Raw genomic sequence first — 19,664 nt, 5'->3', positions numbered from 1 at the left:
CTCAAGCTTCCTCAATAAAAGCACATAAAGTCAGATCACTACGTCAAGTATCTTTTTATAAGAAAGTAACATTAATCACGGAATAGGTTCTGTAGGAAACTAGCGTTGCCTTTCGCTGCCAACTCCTGTCACGTATAAACCATAGAGCTTCTAGAGCTGAGAGGAACTTTAGAAATGGTCTAAGAGGCGCACCATGCTTGTTTTTAACAACCGAGTAGACAAACCCAGTTCAGCTACACCGTATGGCAGAATGAGCTAAACAGGTCCCCATAGTGATGGAGGTTTTGTCTCACGCCACACAGCTAATTAGTGGCTGTGGCCCTGACTTTCGTCATTTCCAGGAAAATACTATTTTCACGATACATCCAGCCGCCAGATGCCTCTTTACTGGGTCCAAAGCTTTATTTTATGTTTTTATTACTGGGACCTAAACCAACAGTTGCTTCCCGTGACCTCCCAGCTCCGCGTGGCTTGCGCGTGGCTCCCTCAGTGGAGCCGAGCCCGTAGGCTCTGGAGCGGATCTGCATGGACAAGTCACCGAAAACCTGGGTTTTCTCATCCGAAAACCACTGACAATAACAGTACCTACCTCGTAAGACTGTTGGATGCGTTAGAAGAGTCAATGATATCAAGTTCTGAGCCCATGAGTGTTAATAGTTCCTTTGGGGCACCTGGATGGTTCAGTCAGTTAAGCATCCAACTCTTGGTTTCAGCTCAGGTCATGATCTCGCGGTCCGTGAGTTCGAGCCCCGCGTCGGGCTCTGTGCTGACAGCTCGGAGCCTGGAGCCTGCTTCAGCTTCTGTGTCCCCCTCTCTCTCTCTGCCCCTCCCCCGCTCATGCTCTGTCTCCCTCTCTCTTTTTCTCTCTCTCCCAAAAGTAAATAAACGTTAAAAATTTTAATAATAATAGTAATTCCACTAGTATGGAAGGTTCATTGCAAGTCATCTCGGTACGTTTACTGGATCGGGTTATCCAGAAATTACACTGCATTTTCAACCACCCTAGTTGGTCACATTCAAGGCGTTCAGGGTACAGGCGAGAAGCGGCAGCTGACGTAGGGAACACACCTGCCTGCCGAGGGCCAGGCAGTCCATCTTTTCCAGCTGGAAAGTCTGTCCGACTTGAAGTCTTCTCTGCTGGTTCCATGAAATCATCCGCTTTGTCCAACAATCCCCACCCCCCACCCCGCCTCCATGGAGGCTCACTTTGGTCAGGATGAGGTTACGTCATACAAGTGGCCGCGCCAACATCTGACAAGAGAGGGACGGTCCGGGGCTCGAACAGCTGATAGGAGCCCCCCACGAGCTGCTCTCCCTCCTGTTCTCTCGCATCTCCTCACAAGCGGAGGCCCAGGGTCCAGGCCTGCGTTCCCGTCCCCTCCCTGTCTCCCTGGAACTCTCATCCGGCGTGTGGCTTTCTGCCCCATCCGAGCTCTGTTGACTCCCAAGTGTGAGTCCACCGCCCGGAGAGACGTGGAGGTCCAGCCTGGTATCAGCTGGCTGGGGGACCTCTCAGGTCCGTGTGCCCAGGACCTCATCCCCTCAGAGCTGTCCCCACACGGCCTTTCGCACCCCAGCGGACGGAGAACCCACCCTGCCCGTCCCTGAGGCACGACCCTGACTCCTCTCCTTCTCTGAGCCCAAATCCCAGTCCGTCAGAAGATTCCATCGGCTTCACCTTCACAATATGCCCCAAACCCACCACGTCTAGGCCTCGGTCTTTGCTGCCACCGGGCCTGGTCTGAGCCGCGTCAGCCCTAACCTAGACTGCGTGGCCCCCTGACTCATTCCTGCGACCACCCTTGCTCTCCGAATCTGTCTCAACGTGATGACGGTGCATTTGCTCTTTATCGCTGCATAACCGTATCAGTCTGGCTTACGGACTTGGTGGCTGGAAACCACAGCCACTGAGCGTCTCGCGGCTGCTGTGGATCTGGAGTCTGGGCTGAGCTGCGTCCTCTGCCCTGGGTCCCCTAGGGCTGCAGACGGGGTCACATCGGCTTCCAAGCTCCAGTGGCAGCTGGCGGCGTGCAGTTCCTGTGGGGCTGCCAGACCGAGGGCCCCAGGGCTTGCTGGCTGTTGGCCAGAGTCGCCCCCTGCTCTGTGGGGGGTGGGCCCCTGGGTCTGGCAACTTGCCTCATCAAAGCCAGCAAGGGAGGGAGTCTACAGACACGTGGAGCAATCACACAAGTGACATCCCGCCGTCTTGCTTGCTGTATCCCGTGGGTTACGAGCCAGCGGCCAGTCCGACCCACACTCAAGGGGAGGGAAACACACAAAGGTGTGAACACCGGGAGAAGGAGAACACAGGGACTACATACAGTCTGTCCACCACACAGAGGAAGGGTCGTCCTTTAAAATCCGAAGGCGGGTCATGACCCTGCAGTGGCTCCTTTGTCACTCTGGGGCTCACTGGCCCAGGCACCTGTTCCTCCCCAGGGCAGGTGCTGTGACCTCGTGGCAGGAGCCCCCTCCCTGGGAATTTTAGCTCCCAGACCTGCCCCAGGTGTGTGCTCTGTTGGGGCTTCCAGCAGGATCTGGGGGAAGGAAAATTAGGGGCATGGACCCTTATTCTGGAGGACTTTGGAAAAATTACATGCCGTGGGTGGCTCAGTCAGTGAAGCATCTGGTTAAGCTCAGGTCATGATCTCACATTTCGTGAGTTCGAGCCCCACGTCGGGCTCTGTGCTGACAGCTCAGAGCCTGGAGCCTGCTTTGGATTCTGGGTCTCCCTCTTTCTCTGCCCCTCCTCTGCTCACACTCTGTATTCCTGTCTCTCTCTCTCTCTGAAAAATAAATATTTAAAAAAATTTTTTGAATTACATGTCGTGATTTTCTTGTCCATCTCCAACCCGTTTGCGTTTTGATTTTTGTCTCTGACTCAGTTGTCATTTCAGACAGTACTTTTTAGATTTCCAAGTGGCTCGAAATCAGACTGCCAGTGTCTAGTCCCAAAAACGTAAATAGTTAAGTGCTAAGAAAATCCAGTGTTGTGTAATACCAATAAAAGCAATGTGATCGTCTCAGCTCATGCAGAAAAATCGTTTCATAAAATCAAATATCCCCTTCTTATTTTAAAATTTAAAAACGGAGGGGCACCTGGGTGGCACAGTGGGTTAAGCGTCCGATTTCGGCTCAGGTTATAATCTCATAGTTTGTGGGTTCAAGCCCCACATCAGGCTCTGTACTGACAGCTCAGAGCCTGGAGCCTGCTTCTGATTCTGTGTCTCCCCCTCCCCTGCTTGCTCTCTCTCTCTCTGTGTCTCAAAAATAAATAAACATTTAAATAAATGCATACATACATACATACATACATAAAATAAAATTTAAAAATGTCAAGACAAGGATTAATTCTCAGCATAATAAAATGTAAGCTGAATAAAAGCAAAGACTTTTAGATGTTCTGTTTACTGCTTTTTCCCAGTGCCTCAAAGTGTCTGTGGCACATCATAGATACTCACTTGAGTAAGTTCTAAATGAGTGCGTGAATGAGTGAAACATCCAGGATTTTTTAAACCAAAAGAAAGCCATGCACTTGAAGAAACGCTGCAGGCCTTCTCAGGAAAGGACAGTATGGATGGCTTTTGCCCCTAATATCAGTTAGTTCCATGAGATAAATTATTTTCAGTATGACATGAAAAGGAAATAAGTATTTTAAAGAAAGTGGCACAACGTAGTTTTTAAATCAGCGATAGACTAAATATGAAAGAAAAATATGTGAAAGTTTAAGAAGGCTATAAATGTTAAAAGGAAGGAATACAAAAAGACTTGTATAAGTGGGCAGACTCACCATGCTCCCGATCCAATGGAAAGACGATGTGTCTGCTCCAGGTAATTGCTAGACCGCAATTCCAATTAAAATCCCAACAGGATTATTTATTGAACTTGCAAACATAATTATTAAAGTCATTAGGATTAAAACAAGAAGGGAACACCAACAGGGCAGGACAAATGGCACTCTGTTTTCAGGTATATTATTATAAAGAAAAATAAGGTGAATGCATTCTACGAATATAAAAGCAGAAACGTGAATCAACAGAGCAAACTGGAGAGCCCAGGAAGTGACAGACAGAGATGGAAATAGTGTATGATAAATTAAGTGACTGGAAGTAATAAGACTGCAAACGATATAGATTGATCTAATAGACATAGATAGAACATAATAGACATAGATAGAACTAGATTGATCTAATTATTAAGGCCAACAGGAAGTAGAAAGCACAATGGAGAACTTAACTCTCCTAGACACAGGTCACAATTTTCTGACTTCTAGGAACAAAAATATTGTCAAAGAAAATTGGATTGATTCCACTGTAAAATTTACGAAATGTGTATCCTAGTCAAACCCTAAAATAAGACAGAAAGGGAAACCGACCAGGGGTGCCTGGGTGGTTCAGTCGGTTAAGCGTCCGCCTCTTGATTTTGGCTCAGGTGATGATCTCACGGTTTGTGAGTTCAAGCCCCACGTAGGGCTCTGCGCTGACAGCACAGAGCCTGCTTGCTCTCTCTGGCGCTCTCTCTCTCTCTCTCTCTCTCTTTCAAAATAAATAAATAATAAAAAAAAAACTTGAAGAAAAAAAAAAGGAAACCAGCCAAATACCACCTGTATGTTTAATGTAATTTATTTTACCTTGTTGTTTTATTTAATTACCAACATAATTCCAATACGCTGTGGCACGGGAAGCAATACTCAAATGCATACAGAAGAATTTACTGGTCTTCCCCCATCCATTCCCACAGCTGTGTGTGAACCTAGGTGCACACAGGGACACAGCTCGCCGGTCTCCACGCACCTGCGGACCGAAACACCCACACCTGAGGCTGTCCGCCTATCCCCTTTTCTTTCTAGAACGCATATCACTTCCCAGCCTGGTCTTCCCCCTTAATATTCTACCATTAACATCTCCGCCATTCCTATAGAGCAGCTGGTCTTTGCAAGAGCTCCGAGTGTGTATAAGGTGCCCGTGGCGAACAGGTAAAAAACAGACAAAGTTCTACCTGTCCTTTGGTAGACCTTCTACCTTTGGTAGACCTTCTGTCCAAGATAGAACAGAAGCAGAGTTCTACCTTCAGGCTTCACCATAATTATATAGCCAATCCCCAGGGGCGCTTATTTGCAGGGTTTGATCGTAGCTTTTATTATTTACAGTTTTTACTAGTACAGACAGTGCATAGCAGAGTATCTCTGCCTTCACTTCTGTGAGGATTCCTAATGGCGGAACCGTTGGGGCAGGAGGGTATCCAGGGCAACCGTGGAAGTCTTAGGAATCCATTGTCTAAGGATTCACGCAAACACAGCAAGTGGCTGTGATAAGTGGGGACGCCCTGCACATCCAGACACAGGTTCGAGTTCAAGTCAGAATCCGGGCTCTGGAACCATTTGCCTTAGGATAAATCACTTAAACTCTCGCATTTTCAAATTTCCTCCTTCGCAAAATGGAGGGAAATGCGTATCTTACAGAATTTCTGTAAGGACGAAATGAGAAAGTACTTTGTGAAAGGCAGGTGTGAAAACGCGGTGTAAACCTCCGTGCAACACGCATCTTGTGAGCTGTTGTCATTTCTGCCACTTACGTGGATCCGAGAAAGGACGAGACATAGATGCACGGGCACATGGCAAAGTGTCAGCCTCACTAGCAGCTGAAGAAATTCAAGTCCACATCTGGCTTCCACTCCTCACCTAAACTGGTCAAAACCCGTAAAGGCAAAATGGTGAAGGCATCGGAGGAAGAGGAGAGCTGACGTGTGGGTGCCACGGGTGAGCGGGTCTCCAGCCAAGCCGTGCCTCCCACGGGTGGAGCGGCCAGAGTCGGGCTGAGTCTCCTTTCTCGGCTCTTGGCCCAGGGCTTCCTGTCGGCAGTAGGTCTCTAGAGATCTTCCAGAGAACCAGCACATGTCCAGGAGTGGAGTCCTCGCACTGATAAAATACAGCATGAGGAAATATTTAAAAGAATATTTGTAAGACCTGTAAGTACACACCCTACAGTTATTTTAAGTCTGGAAAAACCACATCTTCTCAGCAAACAGGGCTCCCGGCTGACAAAAGATCTTTTTCCATTTCCTGGTTCGGGAAAACAGACTGCGAAGGGAAACGGGAACCGCCTGGCGTGTCCGAGCGTGAGTTCTCTTCTTTTCGGGAAACAACTGGGTGCTTTTCCCAGTGTGCTGCCATGACCCTGCCTCCCCAGGGGAACAACCAGTTGGGGGCACGGGGGCACGGTTGTCACAGATTATAATCCTTCCCGTTGAAGATCAGGAGACACGGGCATCCTGTGTGGAGCCTCTCATTTTCTGGAACGGGTTGGGGCTGTTAGCGGGAGACGCCTGTGAGGTGCACACTGAGGTGGCCCGAGCTGAGTTGGGTCACAGTGCGCGGCAGCTCTGGACAGGCCACGTCGGGACCTGGGTGTCTGGGCAGGTTCTCCACCCAGTTCTGGCCCTGCCCCCACACTGCAGAGCCCGGGTGGGCAAGTATTTCAGGCGCAAGGAGGAAACGGCTGGGACGCCTGGTGGCTCAGTCGGTTGAGTGTCCGACTCTCGATTTTGGCTCGGGTCACAATCTCACAGTTCGAGGGCTCAAGCCCCATGTTGGGCTCTGTGCTGATAGCTCAGAGCCTGCTTGGGATTCTCTCTCTCCCTCTAGTCTGCCTCTCACTCTCTCTCCCTCCCTCTCTTTCTCTCTCTCTCTCTCCCCCTCCCTCTCTTCCCCTCTCAAAATAAAGAAGCTTAAAAAAAAAAAAAAGGACGCAGCAACACCATTCCCTCAGCCACCCTCATACCAGGCAAACACTATCCGTAGAAAAGAAAATACAGCATACTTCCCACTTGCCCTTGTGGAGGGCAAGAGTGGGCAGGAGCAGCCCCTGACCTCGGGCCAGGATGGGGGCTTGGGGTCCATGTGTCTCAGGCAGGAGCCTCTGTCTTAGGCTAAGAGAAGCTTGGGCACAGCATCGGGCCAAAGACAGGATTGTGAGCGAGGATCGTGGACCAAGGATTTGGATGGGGCTGGGGCAGAGTGAGAATTAAGTGTTTGGCCAGGACGAAACAGTGCGATGGCTTTACACGTGTGAAGCCCACGTGGGAGCTCGGTTAGGGGAGAGCAGGTGTGATGGGTGCAGGCCTCGTCCCCTTAAATAATTCTGATTGTGCAGATGGAGTCAAGAGCAGGACTGGTAGAAGAAGCTGGAAGAAATGTCCAACGACTGCAGATGTCCAACCCCGGAACAACTACAAGACAGCATCACCTATGGCAGGCACGGGGACTTGGTGGCCCCTCCCGCTTCTCTCTTTTGTAATAGTCCAAGAGTAATCGGACTTAGTGATACGCAAGTGTCTCTAGGGCTTGGTACATGATATATTGCACATCCAGCAATGGCATTCAGATCTTTCTGAATATTTTTTAGGCAAAGGGTTAGACGAGTAATTTTAAATTCTATCTTTTGGAAACTGTACTTAATTTAATACGAATTACACTTTGTTCCCCAAAGCTGAATTCTTACTTTAAAATGAATGTAGGGGCACCTGGGTGGCTCAGTCGGTTGAGTCTGACTTCGGCTCAGGTCATGATCTCACGGTTCGTGGGTTCGAGCCCCGCGTTGGGCTCCGTGCTGACAGCTCGGAGCCTGGAGCCTGCTTCGGATTCTCTCTCTCTCTCTCTCTCTCTCTCTCTCTCTCCCTCTGCCCCTTCCCCACTCATGCTCTGTCTCTCTCTATCTCTCAAAAATGAATAGACGTTAAAAAATTTTTTTTTAAATGAACATAACCCCCATGGGATATGCCAGCATTTGTTTGCAGGTGACTGAATGGTAAGAGGTCAGAAATACCTGATGAATCCAGTCTCATTAAGCTCCATGTGCCATTCTCATGCATCGTGTCCTTGGACGATTTTCTCCTTTCTTGGTGTTCCTTTTCCGTCGTGTTCTGTAGACTTGGGCGAAATGAGAGAGCCCTCATCTGCGCGGTTCAGGTGATTTTCCATGCGGCCCCGTGCCATTTTCTACGTCACTCGCCCCATTAGGTGGTCTGACTGCCTGGCTGAGCCACCTGTTCTGGGCTTGACTGCTGCCCCCCATCGGGGGACAAATAGAAAGTCAGAGGGGGTCCGCGAATGGCGCCGAAGCATGTGCAGCACGGTAACTTTGCAAATCAGCAAAACGATGAAAGATCATCAACTGTCTTTGGAATCAAGATTCAAAGTCTAATTGAGGGAGCGCTGTGATCTCAATCATCACGCACAGAGGCAGCGTGTTGAACACGATAACGTTGCAGGGGTGTTTTGTGTGCTACCATCTAAGTGGAGAAGATCCCCGCATCTATGAAAGGGTTTTCCAAACTGTAAAGAGAAACTGAAGTAATGATCCAAAAATAACTTTCCATCCTTTTCTTCCCTACCCCACACGTACCTACCTGGGCGGGACCTTCGGCTGTCAGATGAGAGGGAATGTATTTATTTGGCTGAAAAACTTATTTTATACAAGGTGGTCGGGGAAGACCTCTCTGATACGATACCGTTTGAGCGTGTGTGTTATCTCTGCGGGAGAACCTGTCTCTGAGGAGGGAGAACCCCCAGTAGACAGGGAGCAGCTGGAAGCAGGGGAGCAGGGGGAAGGTGGTGAGGGCCAAGCCAGGGAGGTAGCAGGTGAGCGTCACGAAGGCCATTGCAGGTGGAGGAACCATATAATTAAATGTCCACACCAGGACACTTAAGAGTGAAAGGTGGTGCCGTTATGAATTGCATGTGACAGAACCTGTAAGGAGGGACCTAAGTTAACCTGATCCGAAGGCCATTGGTTTTCACTTTGAGTGAGAGAGTTGGCAAACTTTGAGCAGAGAAGGGGCATGATGCGAGGCGGCCTTCTGTTAAAAGGTTCGCTCTGGCTGCTGCAAGGAATGTGGTCAGAGCAGGAGTGGTCGGGGGCGGGGGGGGGGGCACAGCAGGGCATCCTGTGCCTTGTAGTAACGCACACAAGAGTTGACGGTGGCTGGGACCAGCACAGGCAATGACAGGGGGTCGGATGCAGGGTTTGCGGGCGGATTGAACAGAGGCACGAAGGAGGAACGTGCTGGAGGACGATTCTAGGTTTTTGCCCCTGGAGGCAACTATGAGTGCTTCCATTTTCTAAAATGGGGAAATGCAGGCGGAGGAGGGGGTTTGGGGGACGAGGTGAGGACAGAGGCTGAGTTTGCGACATCTGAGCTTGAGGAACTCGCTGCACTTCGGATGGAGGTGGTGGGCAGGCGTTGAATGTAGGTCTGCAGCCCGGGGGACAGACGAGCCTGAGACACGGTGTTGGGAGGGGTGAAGTGCACGGTGCTATTTGAAGCCAAGAAACCGGATGAGACCCTGATGCACATGCACAGAGAAGAGCCCAAGAGCAGAGCCCTGGGTCCCCAGCACCTATAGTCCGGGAGCCGAGGAGACCCTGACCCGGAAGGCTGAGCAGGTGGCCATCAGGGGCAGCAGAGCCTAGACGGAACCTTCCTCCTGAAATGAAGGGACAGTCAAGAGCTCAAACGCCGATGATAAGCCTCGCAATCTGAGCTCCTTCTGTGTGAGGCGGAGGAGGGTGGCCTAAAAAGATGGAGGAGGGGGGAGAGAGACGAGAGGAAGCCAAGAGAGAGAACCTTCCAGAAAAGAGGACTCGGCCATCTGACAGATCCAGAGAGAGTGGAGGGGAGCAGTAGAACGACCGCGGAAGTCGCCAGCAGCAAACTTGTTGCCAGGCTCGTGGATTAGCTTCCTACGGTGACCGCAACAAGTGCCACAGCTGGGTGGCCAAAACAGCCGGAGGTCACTCCCTCACTGTCTGGGGCTCCAGTCCAAGACCGCCGTGGCGTCAGCCAGGTTGGTTCCTTGCACAGCCCGTGAGGGAGAAGCTGTTCCAGGACCCTCCTTGGCGTGTGGATGGCCACCTTCTCCCTGTGTCTTCACATAGTCCGTGTGTGTCTGTCCTGGGGTCCTAGTCGCCCCCTATTTATAAGGACACCAGTCACGTTAGATGCGGGCCCACCCTGCCCCCTCCAGTATAACCTCCTCTCAACGGCCCTATTTCCAAATGAGGCCACGTTCTCAGGTCCTGGTGGTTAGGATCAGGCCGGCCCGTCTGGGGAGTGGTGGTCCCTTCCGCCAGTCAGAGAGGGGACCAGCTGTCTCTGCGGCTCCCCACTCCCCTCCCCGGACACATTCAGGCAACGAGTAGCAAAGCCCCTGGGAGGGATGCGGAGGAGAATTTTCCAGGCCGAGACCCCATCATCTTGTAATTCCAGTTATCTGACTGCTGCCAATGTTCACAGCATGTGTCAGCCCTAAGCACAGTGGCATGTTTTCGGGACAGGAGGCCTGGATAAGGCACCCGTGGTGTTCAGACACTGTGGGTGGTGACCAGACAGCACGTCTGTACCCAAGTGAGAGGACAGCGCCTGCCCCTCGGTGATCCTGGGACTGTGGAGAAGGTGAAGACAGGAATGAGGTGCCCGTGGGGGGAGCAGAGTCCAGCAGAAACCATGCGTGTTGTTTGCACCTGTAATCCTTCCTGACACTGTGTCATTGGAATTACTCCCCCAGAAGTCCCCCAATGGGCTTTCACCTGCAGCCGATGCTGTCAGCCCCAGCTGTTTCTGCCAGGAGCACAGTGGGAGCCAAAATCATATTCTCTTTACTCGTCCCCAAGTCAAGGCCAACGGTCCCTGCAGTTTTCACACCTTGCAGTGTGCTGAGCCCAGAGCGACACCTTACAGCTCGTCACCTTACAGCTTCCTTATGATTAGCGGCAGGAGAGATCAGGTGTGTCCCAGCTTTGAGCACCCTGACTCGGGAGAGGGGAGGCCATGGCCCCGCAGCTGAAAATGTGAGGGTGAAACCCAGCAACCAAGGAAACAGAGTAAAATTCAGTATCTGTCAGCATGCTCTAAGTGACTGAGTCACAGGACACACAGGACAGGGCGACATGGACAGGGAGAATCCCAATCAGTGCACACCCAGGGCACACTTAGAATATCCCAAAGCTGGTGGGCACCTGGGTGGCTCAGTCGGCTAAGCGTCCGACTTCGGCTCAGGTCGTGATCTCGCGGTCCGTGAGTTCGAGCCCCACGTCGGGCTCTGTGCTGACAGCTCGGAGCCTGGAGCCTGCTTCGGATTCTGTGTCTCTGTCTCTCTCTCTGACTCTCCCCCATTCATGCTCTGTCTCATTCTGTCTCAAAAATAAATAAACGATAAAAAAAATTAAAAAGAATATCCCAAAGCTGGGAAACAACCACTCTGGGGCCAGAGGACTCCTTATGAGGGAGGAAGAACATGGGGATGGTGTGAGCACAGCAAGTGTGTGTGTGTGTGTGCGCGTGCGTGCATGATGCAAGTGTGTGTACATGTATGTGTGCGCGTGCATGATGCATGTGTGTGCATGATGCGTGTGTGCATATGCATGCCTGATCCATGTGTGTGCATGTGCATGTATGATGCAAGTGTGTGCACGTGTGTGTGTGCACATGTGTGCATGGAAGTGAGACAGAGCTATCAGGCTATGCTGTCATGTCTCGATAAGAATTTTAAAATCTATTAAATGTGTGCCCTACAACAGTTTGTGCAGTCTCTAAGGCCAAGACATCCAATTTCAGTTTATGGTTAATTACTTAAACTAACATGACTTAAAAAAAACGAAGTATGTCCTTTTATCTGTTAAAAATAGATATATTTGATCCTGTTTTTGCAAAAAGAACTATGAAAACTATCATACATGCATTATTAAATCTTACTATGACAATTGATGTGTAACATAATTATGAATTCTATTTTAGAAATGGCACATGTAAATCCTGTTTGTGTTCAGTTTATGTCAGTTTCTAGGTTTGTTCTGAGTCCCCCAAAACACTCAAGCTTTAAAGTGTGGAATTAAAATTAGACAAGGAAGCTGCCTATAAAGTGGCCTTCGGAGGGATGGGCCGGTGGGTGCACAGAGCAAGAGTGTTTGAGCTTTTAATCCAAATGTATTCATAGTTGTTTGGGTTTTTTTATTTTTTTAATGTTTATTTTTGAGAGAGAGAGAGAGAGAGAGAGAGACATAGTGTGAGCTGGGAAGGGGCAGAGAGAGGAAACACAGAATCTGCAGCAGGCTCCAGGCTCTGAGCTGTCAGCCCAGAGCCCAACGTGGGGCTTGAACCCACGAAACGTGAGATCATGACGTGAGCTGAAGTCGGATGCTCAACCGACTGAGCCACCCAGGCGCCCCAAATGTATTCATACTTTTTAACCTGTCAAGGCCAAGTGAAGCACAGAACAAGATAGACTGTGGTCAGGCAGTTTAATAAGATTTGAGATTTGAGTCTTGTGAACAAGCAGTGTCTGAAGTCAAATACATGCATCAGCCATGTGATTGTGGAAGGTGAGAGCATCAGGGCAACGGCTGACATGTCAGTCTTCAGATCACTGTCTCCCATCACTACATCCAGAATCTCATTGGTACTAATCAGGTGTGTGTTGATTGACCATATCAATAGATGGATGGTTGGATAGATTGGATGGATGGAGGGATGGAGGGATGGAGGGATGGAGGGATGATGGAGGGATGGATGGATGATGGATAGATGTATGGATGGACGGATGGATGGATGGGTGGGTGAATGGATGGATGATGGATGGGTGGAGGGATGGATGGATGGATGGAGGGATGGAGGGATGGATGAGTGGATGGATGGATGGATGGATGGGTGGATGGGTGGGTGGAGGGATGGGTGGAGGGATGGATGGGTGGATGGATGAATGGATGGATGGATGGATGGATGGGTGGGTGAATGGATGGATGATGGATGGGTGGAGGGATGGATGGATGGATGGAGGGATGGAGGGATGGATGAGTGGATAGATGGATGGATGGATGGGTGGAGGGATGGGTGGAGGGATGGATGGGTGGATGGATGAATGGATGGATGGATGGATGGGTAAATGAGTACATGAGTCCACCAAGGTAGCTACAATGATGGCAGCTCCATTGACAGAATGTCACTTAGCATGTGACATAGTCTAGTCTATGTCTAGTGACAATGTCACTAAGCAGTGTGACTTAGTGTCAGTGTCACTTAGCATGTGATCTCCTACCATCATCCTGCCCTTTCATTTGGCCACATATGCCCCATCGTGGTCAGTGATTTTCAAAGCAAAGCTAAGGAGCTGAGTCATGTTCCTATTAAATGAGCCCAAAGGAAAGGCTCAGGAGACCTGAGATATTTTGTGCAGACAACGATGTGACTGTTTTAAAATGCTTGAAGAGTAATCCTGTGGAAACACTGGGGCAACAGCCAGCAGGGGTGTTGACTCCTAAGCATGAACCAAGCAGCAGCCCCAATTCAGAGTCAGCCCTCACCACCATGCATGTGCCTTTCAAAAAAAGGTTTCATTTAACAGTATCCTTGAGGACACAGTAAAAAGTAATTGTATTAAGAAGACTTGGCAATTGGGGCGCCTGGGTGGCTCAGTCAGTTAAGTGTCCCACTTCGGCTCAGGGTCATGATCCTGCGGTTTGTGGGTTCGAGACCCGCATCGGGCTCTGTGCTGACAGCTCGGAGCCTGGAGCCTTCTTTGGATTCTGTGTCTCCCTCTCTGTGCCCCTCCCCCGCTCACACCCTCTCAATGTCAAAAATAAATGAATAAACATTAAAAAAAAAAGACTTCACCCTTGACTACACAGCTTTTTAATATTCTGCCTGATGAAATCAGAAGTGCACTGAATGCTTTTGGCCGCACGCCGAGTGTGCTGGCTATCTGGACGCACACCTGTGGAGCCGTCTGCTTTCAGCCGAACCAGCCACTTTTCATGGAACATCATTCTTAATTGAGCAAACAACTGCCAGATTCTCAAAAAAGTGAACCAAATGAACCTGAAGGAAAACCTCTGACATGGCAGAAATTAAATTTTTGGAACTCTTGTGATCACCCCCGTGAGCCTGAGAGCTTCCCATTACTCAGGCTTTTGGTTTTGAGATCGGCGGAATTGCTAATGAATGACGAAATGTGGCGAACGTGAGGACAGGTTTTCTTCCCAAACTTCAACCGAAACAGCGTGTTGCAGCAGAACGAATACGGAAGCAGATAGGAGCGGCCAGCTAACGCCCAAGCCAGGCATTAAAAAGGCTTCAAAGATGCAGAACAGTAACACTCTTCTATTTTTGTTTGTTTGTTTTCGGACATGTACTAAAGATGTTATTTACGTGAACATATAAGGGGTTTGTCAGCGTTGTTATTAAGTGAATTTAAAATGCACGTTTTAGAAATTTCTCCGTTTTAGTATCTAACACAGTAAATACTTGTAGCTAGAACTCACATAAACAAGAGCTCTTTGAGATGCTCAAAAATTCTAAGAGTATAAAGGGCTCCAAAGGGCAAATGTTTGAGAACCACTGTTGTAGACTCATCTTCAGCACAGCTGTCTCCTCTAACCCTTAGTTTCTCTGCCTCAGTAGACCCCCAGGCACGTAGAAATAGTAACCACACACACACCCCTCGCAAAATTCCTCAATATTCAATTGCAAAGTCTGCGGGGCGCCTGAGTGGCTCAGTCGGTTGAGCGGCCGACTTCGGCTCAGGTCATGATTTTGTGGTCTGTGGGTTCAAGCCCCCCATCAGTCTCTATGCTGACAGCTCAGAGCCTGGAGCCTGCTTTGGATTCTGTGTCTGCCTCTCTCTCTCTCTCTCTCTCTCTCTCTCTCTCTCTGCCCCTCCCCACTCATGCCCTGTCTCTCTCTGTCTCTCAAAAATGAATAAATGTTAAAAAAAATTTTTTTAATAAATTGCAAACTCTGCTTTTTGAAAGGTAAAAATTACACGGTGACACAAAAAACTATTTGGAGCCCGTACAAAATGGAGCCTTAGCCTTACGGAAACTTAAGAGCGTGTCCATGTATCTCGTGCACCGTTAGTAAATTTGTCATCCGAACAGCTCCATCCTTCTGTTTAGTTTCAAAACCCTGTGTTTATTCTAAATTTTAAACAGGAAGAAATGATTTGTGCTTCTGTCTTCATTCCTAACTTAAGCACAGAGTGTCTCATTTTAAAAATCTGTTTTCAAGAGAGGGGTGTCTGTCTCCAAGTAACAATTACCTGGAGGAAGCAAACCTCTAGGAACGTCTCCCGGGTCTCTCCGCTCCTCGGAGGCAGCGTGTCCGGCCGCAACGGGCAGGGAGCTTCCACGCTGACAACCATCACTCATTTATTTTTTTTTTTTAATTTGTTTAAACCTTTGTTTGTTTTTGAGAGACAGAGAGAGGCAGAACGTGAGCAGGGAGGGACAGAGAGAGAGGGGGAGACAGAATCCGAAGCAGGCTCCGGGCTCCGAGCTGTCTGTTAATGCAGAGCCCGACGCGGGGCTTGAACTCACGAACTGCCAGACCATGGCCTGATCTGAAGTCGGACGCTCAACCGACCGAGCCACCCCGGCTCCCCAACCGTCACTCATTTAAATGAGCGTAAGCAGAGCCAGCTAGTGGGAAATATTACAGAGGGGAGTTCTGTATTACGTTCTGAATTACAGAGTTCATTTCTACTTAATCTCCCTCTATTGCTTCCTCAGGAACTTAACAGGCACGTTTCCTGACTACCCTCATGTAGAAGAAGGAGGGTCAGCTATTATTTTCTCCAACAAGACCCCACAACAGGTACGAACACGCTTGAGAAATGAAACATAAATATACTGCAACCGCGTTTCTTCTGAAGCATAAGCTGGATGGGTTCGTAGTGTTACTAGGTTTGGGTTATTTCCCTCCACGTGTTCACAGGGAACTACTTTTGGGGTTTCACCAATGACGTACTTTTAAATTTATTTCAAAATGAATTCCTTCTTTCTCCCATCTTGCCTCTCAAAGAGACTTGACAATGCGTGGGGCTCACTTTCTTGGTAAATTCTGAGCAGTTTGACTTCAAGGGCCCCTTTATGCTCTGGCCCCTGCTTGCCTCTCAGGGTCGTCTCCTGCCCCCATCTTCCTGCCACAGACTCCAGCGGCCACTCGCCCACCCTCCTCATGCCTCGTGTCACGGCATCTGTGGTGCCTTTGTGTGCGTCGTGCCCTCCTCTCATCCCAGGGTGGCCTTCTGCCCCTCTTCCCCCACTTAGTTTCTGCTCACCGTCCGGACTCAGCTCTTTGCATACTGACACTCTTCCAGAGAAACATCTCTATAGATGTTCCAGTGTCGTCTGATGCAATTGACTGCTAAAGCTATATTTATTAATTTATTTATTTTTAAAGTTTTTTTCATGCATGGGCAGGGGAGGGGCAGAGAGAGAGAATCCCAGGCAGGCTCCACGCTGTCAGTGCAGAGCACGACGTGGGGCTCAAACTCACGAACTGCAAGATCATGACCTGAGCCAAAAACCAAGGGTCAGATGCTTAACCAGCTGAGCCACCCAGGCACCCTTAGAGCTATTTTTAGAGATGTCTCAATAAACTATAAATAGAAAAAACATTCTTTTTTTTTTGTTTTTATATTCATTTATTTTTGAGAGACAGAGGGAGACAGAGCACAAGTGGGGGAGGGGTAAAGAGAGAGAGGGAGACACAGAATCCGAAGCAGGCTCCAGGCTCCAAGCGGTCAGCACAGAGCCTGACATGGGGCTCGAACCCACGGACTGCGAGGTCATGACCTGAGCCGAAGTTAGACGCTTAACTGACTGAGCCACCCAGGCGCCCCAATAGGAAAACCATTCTTAACCTCAGCGTATTTATCATGGAAACCAAGAGAAGATTTGCATCATACCCTACAGTAGAGTACTACGAGCATTGCCATTAAAAGTGAAACTCATACTGATACACTCAAGCTGGTATACTTGACTACATAAAGCTCAAATGGCAAACAAATATTTAGCATAATTCAAATTAAAATCATATGATGAACTGGAGAAAATATTTGCAACATAGGTGACAGTAGCTATCTTTCATACATAAAGAGTTCTTAGAAAATAATAAGAAAAATCTAAACAGCCCAGTAGAAAAGAAGGGGGGAAAATGTTACCTTAATTTAAAAAATTTTAAAACTCACTAGCATCGAGACTTAAATGTAAAATAATGTCACTATATCTCTTTTCACCTATAGGGTTGGTAAAAATTTTAAGTCACGGTCATCACTGGAGTTAGTGAGCATGTAGAGAAAAGCCACTCTCATCCACTGTGGCTGGATACATAAATGCGTAAATTAGCATGACATTCTTGAGGGACGTGGGCCAAGTAAATATGAAATGTTTAATGAGTATACTCTTTGACCCATAAACGCTATTCAAGGAATTTATTCCAAGCACAAGATAAGACAAGTTGCCGTAGATCGGAGCCAACAAACTTTTTCCATAAAGGGCCAAATGGTCAATATTTGAGGCTATGGAACAACATTCTCTGCCACAGCTGCTCATCTCTGCCATCCTAGCATGAAAGTGAACACGGACAGTAGGTAACGAATGGGCATGGCTGTGTTCCAATAAAACTTTATTTACAAACTGGGCAGCAGGCCGGATTTGGCCCCTGCGGTGTGATTTGCTGCTCCCTGCCATACACATGGTTGAACCAGCTGTCCGTGTCTGCCCCATTTGTAGCACTGACGAAGAAAACAGACTAATGCTCCTTAGGAGGGACCCAGTTAAGGAACACGAAGCACTACACAGAGGTAAAAGCCATGCTACAGGTCAGGGTTTCTCACCCTCAGCACTACTGACCTCCCACCCCCCTGTGCTCCCCTGAGTGAGCCCTCGGGGTCAAAGGGAAGCGCTCTTCCCCCCCACCCCCCATCAGAAGCTGACCTCAGCTCCCCAGCCTTCGCTCCGCCCTCTGGCAGACTCCTGTCCTCCTCGGAACTCAGCGACCACATAACCTCCCCAGCCCATCAAACCCTGCCTTGAGTGGCTATCATTTCGACTTGGTGCCATTTCTCGTTTTTACACGGTTGGGTCTTGTCTCTGCAGCTACATTATCAGGCACACACTGTGTCCTGAAAGCCCACGGCCAGGCTCCAAATGCATTTCGTGTTAGTTTAGAAAGGGAGTGATCTCAGGAGGAAGAAAGTTGGTGCCGTGTCTAAATCGTGTACAAGAGACGTTCACAAGTAGGGCTGATGTCTACTAAAAACAAAAGAAACTGAGGATCTCCAGTTAATACGTTAAAGCAAAGGAGGCCAGCCGCAAGGCAGCAGGACTTTCTTTTAATGTTTATTTATTTTTGAGAGAGAGCACGAGCATGAGCCCCGGAGGGGCAGAGAGCCCGAGAGAGAGAGAATCCCAAGCAGGCTCCACGCTGTCAGCACAGAGCCCGACTCAGGGCTCGATCTCATGAACCACGAGATCGTGACCTGAGCTGAAACCAAGAGTCAGATGCTTAATGGACTGAGCCACCCAGGCGCCCTGAGGCAGCGTGACTTTTAAACATAGGTGAGTGAAGACTGGGGACAGCGTAGTGTTGATGAACCAGAGTCCCAGCACTCACTACGTCCGCAGCCTCCCCTCGTGCCTCAGTTTTCTCCTCTGCAAATGGACATCCCAGCGGTGCCTCCTTCCCGGGGCTGATGTGATGGTTAGATGAGGTGACGTGCATCGTGTACCTCAGGCAGCGCACGTGGAAATCTTGCAGGAGGTCGTAACAGTTGTCGCTAACGGAAGGAGGAGGATGAAGAGACAGGCCAAGCACAAGCATGGTAACATGTACCTAAAGAGTTAACTTTACGTTTGTAAAAAACAAACAGTGCAAACACTTGCTACGAAGTGAGCATAATCCCATTGCTACCAACTCCCCAGAAAGGCTGAGGACAAATAGAACCACAGACCAGTCTTCGTTACAAGTTTTAATGCAAAAATTCAAACCGAAATATCAGCACGCCAGAACCACTGACAGCCCAGAGCCTGGAACCCGCTTCAGATTCTGTGTGTCTTTCTCTCTCTTCCCCTCCCCTGTTCGTGCTGTTTCTCTCTCTCAAACATAAATAAATGTTAAAATAAATAAATATTAAAAAACAAATTCAACAGCCATTTGTGATATTATGAAACAAAGCAAAAAAATCAGAATATAAGGATACTTCTTTAACGTGACAAAGTATTTCTTGGTTCAAGATCTAATACTGCGCTTAATGAAATTCACAAGCGACAATTCCACCAATGTCATGAAAAATACAAGGAAATACAAGGGTGGCCATTGTCACCACTGTCCCCTAGGATCTATCAAGCACGGTGGGACACGAGAAAGAACGTAGAGATAGAGAAATTAGAACGGAAGAGGCAAAGCGGACACTTTTTGCAGGTTTGCTCTACACGTAGAAAAGCAATGAGAATAAACTGAACAGCCCCTTCACACAGTACGAGAAGGAAGACGGGGAGTTACAGAGAGCAAAAGCGTTCGTGTGTGCAAACAGCGGCTGGAAAGAAAGTAGAGCAAAACGGTCCGTTTTCAGCAGCAACAGCAACAAAACAATAAAGCATCCAGGAACAAACTTAATAATAAATGTGTGTTCTATATGAAGAAAAGTTCAAAACACTGTGAGGGATGCAGAGGACAAGAGATAAAAGCACCCTGTGTTCTTAGGCAGGGGTACACAGCACGGTAAATATGTCAGCTCCCCCAAACTTCATCTGTACGTGTACTACGATCCAAACAAAAATACCAGTGGCATTATGGTGGAGGTGGGGTGGGCAGGCCTCACAGAATGTGAC

The 19,664-nt window shown here is 48.8% G+C and overlaps 1 protein-coding gene across 1 annotated transcript in view; it reads left to right on the top strand.

Moving 5' to 3' along the window:
• IQCA1 (IQ motif containing with AAA domain 1) overlaps positions 1 to 19,664 on the top strand; it is a 154,701-nt gene that overhangs the window by 50,389 nt on the left and 84,648 nt on the right. The window contains exon 7 of the mRNA XM_027046990.2: positions 15,558 to 15,642. Within this exon, the coding sequence (XP_026902791.2) occupies positions 15,558 to 15,642 (85 nt within the window). The remainder of the gene's footprint in view (positions 1 to 15,557; positions 15,643 to 19,664) is intronic.

Source organism: Acinonyx jubatus, chromosome C1 (assembly GCF_027475565.1).
Source record: "Acinonyx jubatus isolate Ajub_Pintada_27869175 chromosome C1, VMU_Ajub_asm_v1.0, whole genome shotgun sequence".
NCBI lineage: Eukaryota > Metazoa > Chordata > Mammalia > Carnivora > Felidae > Acinonyx > Acinonyx jubatus.
Note: the sequence above shows the minus strand (reverse complement) of the source record. Positions and strands in the feature narration are given on the sequence as shown.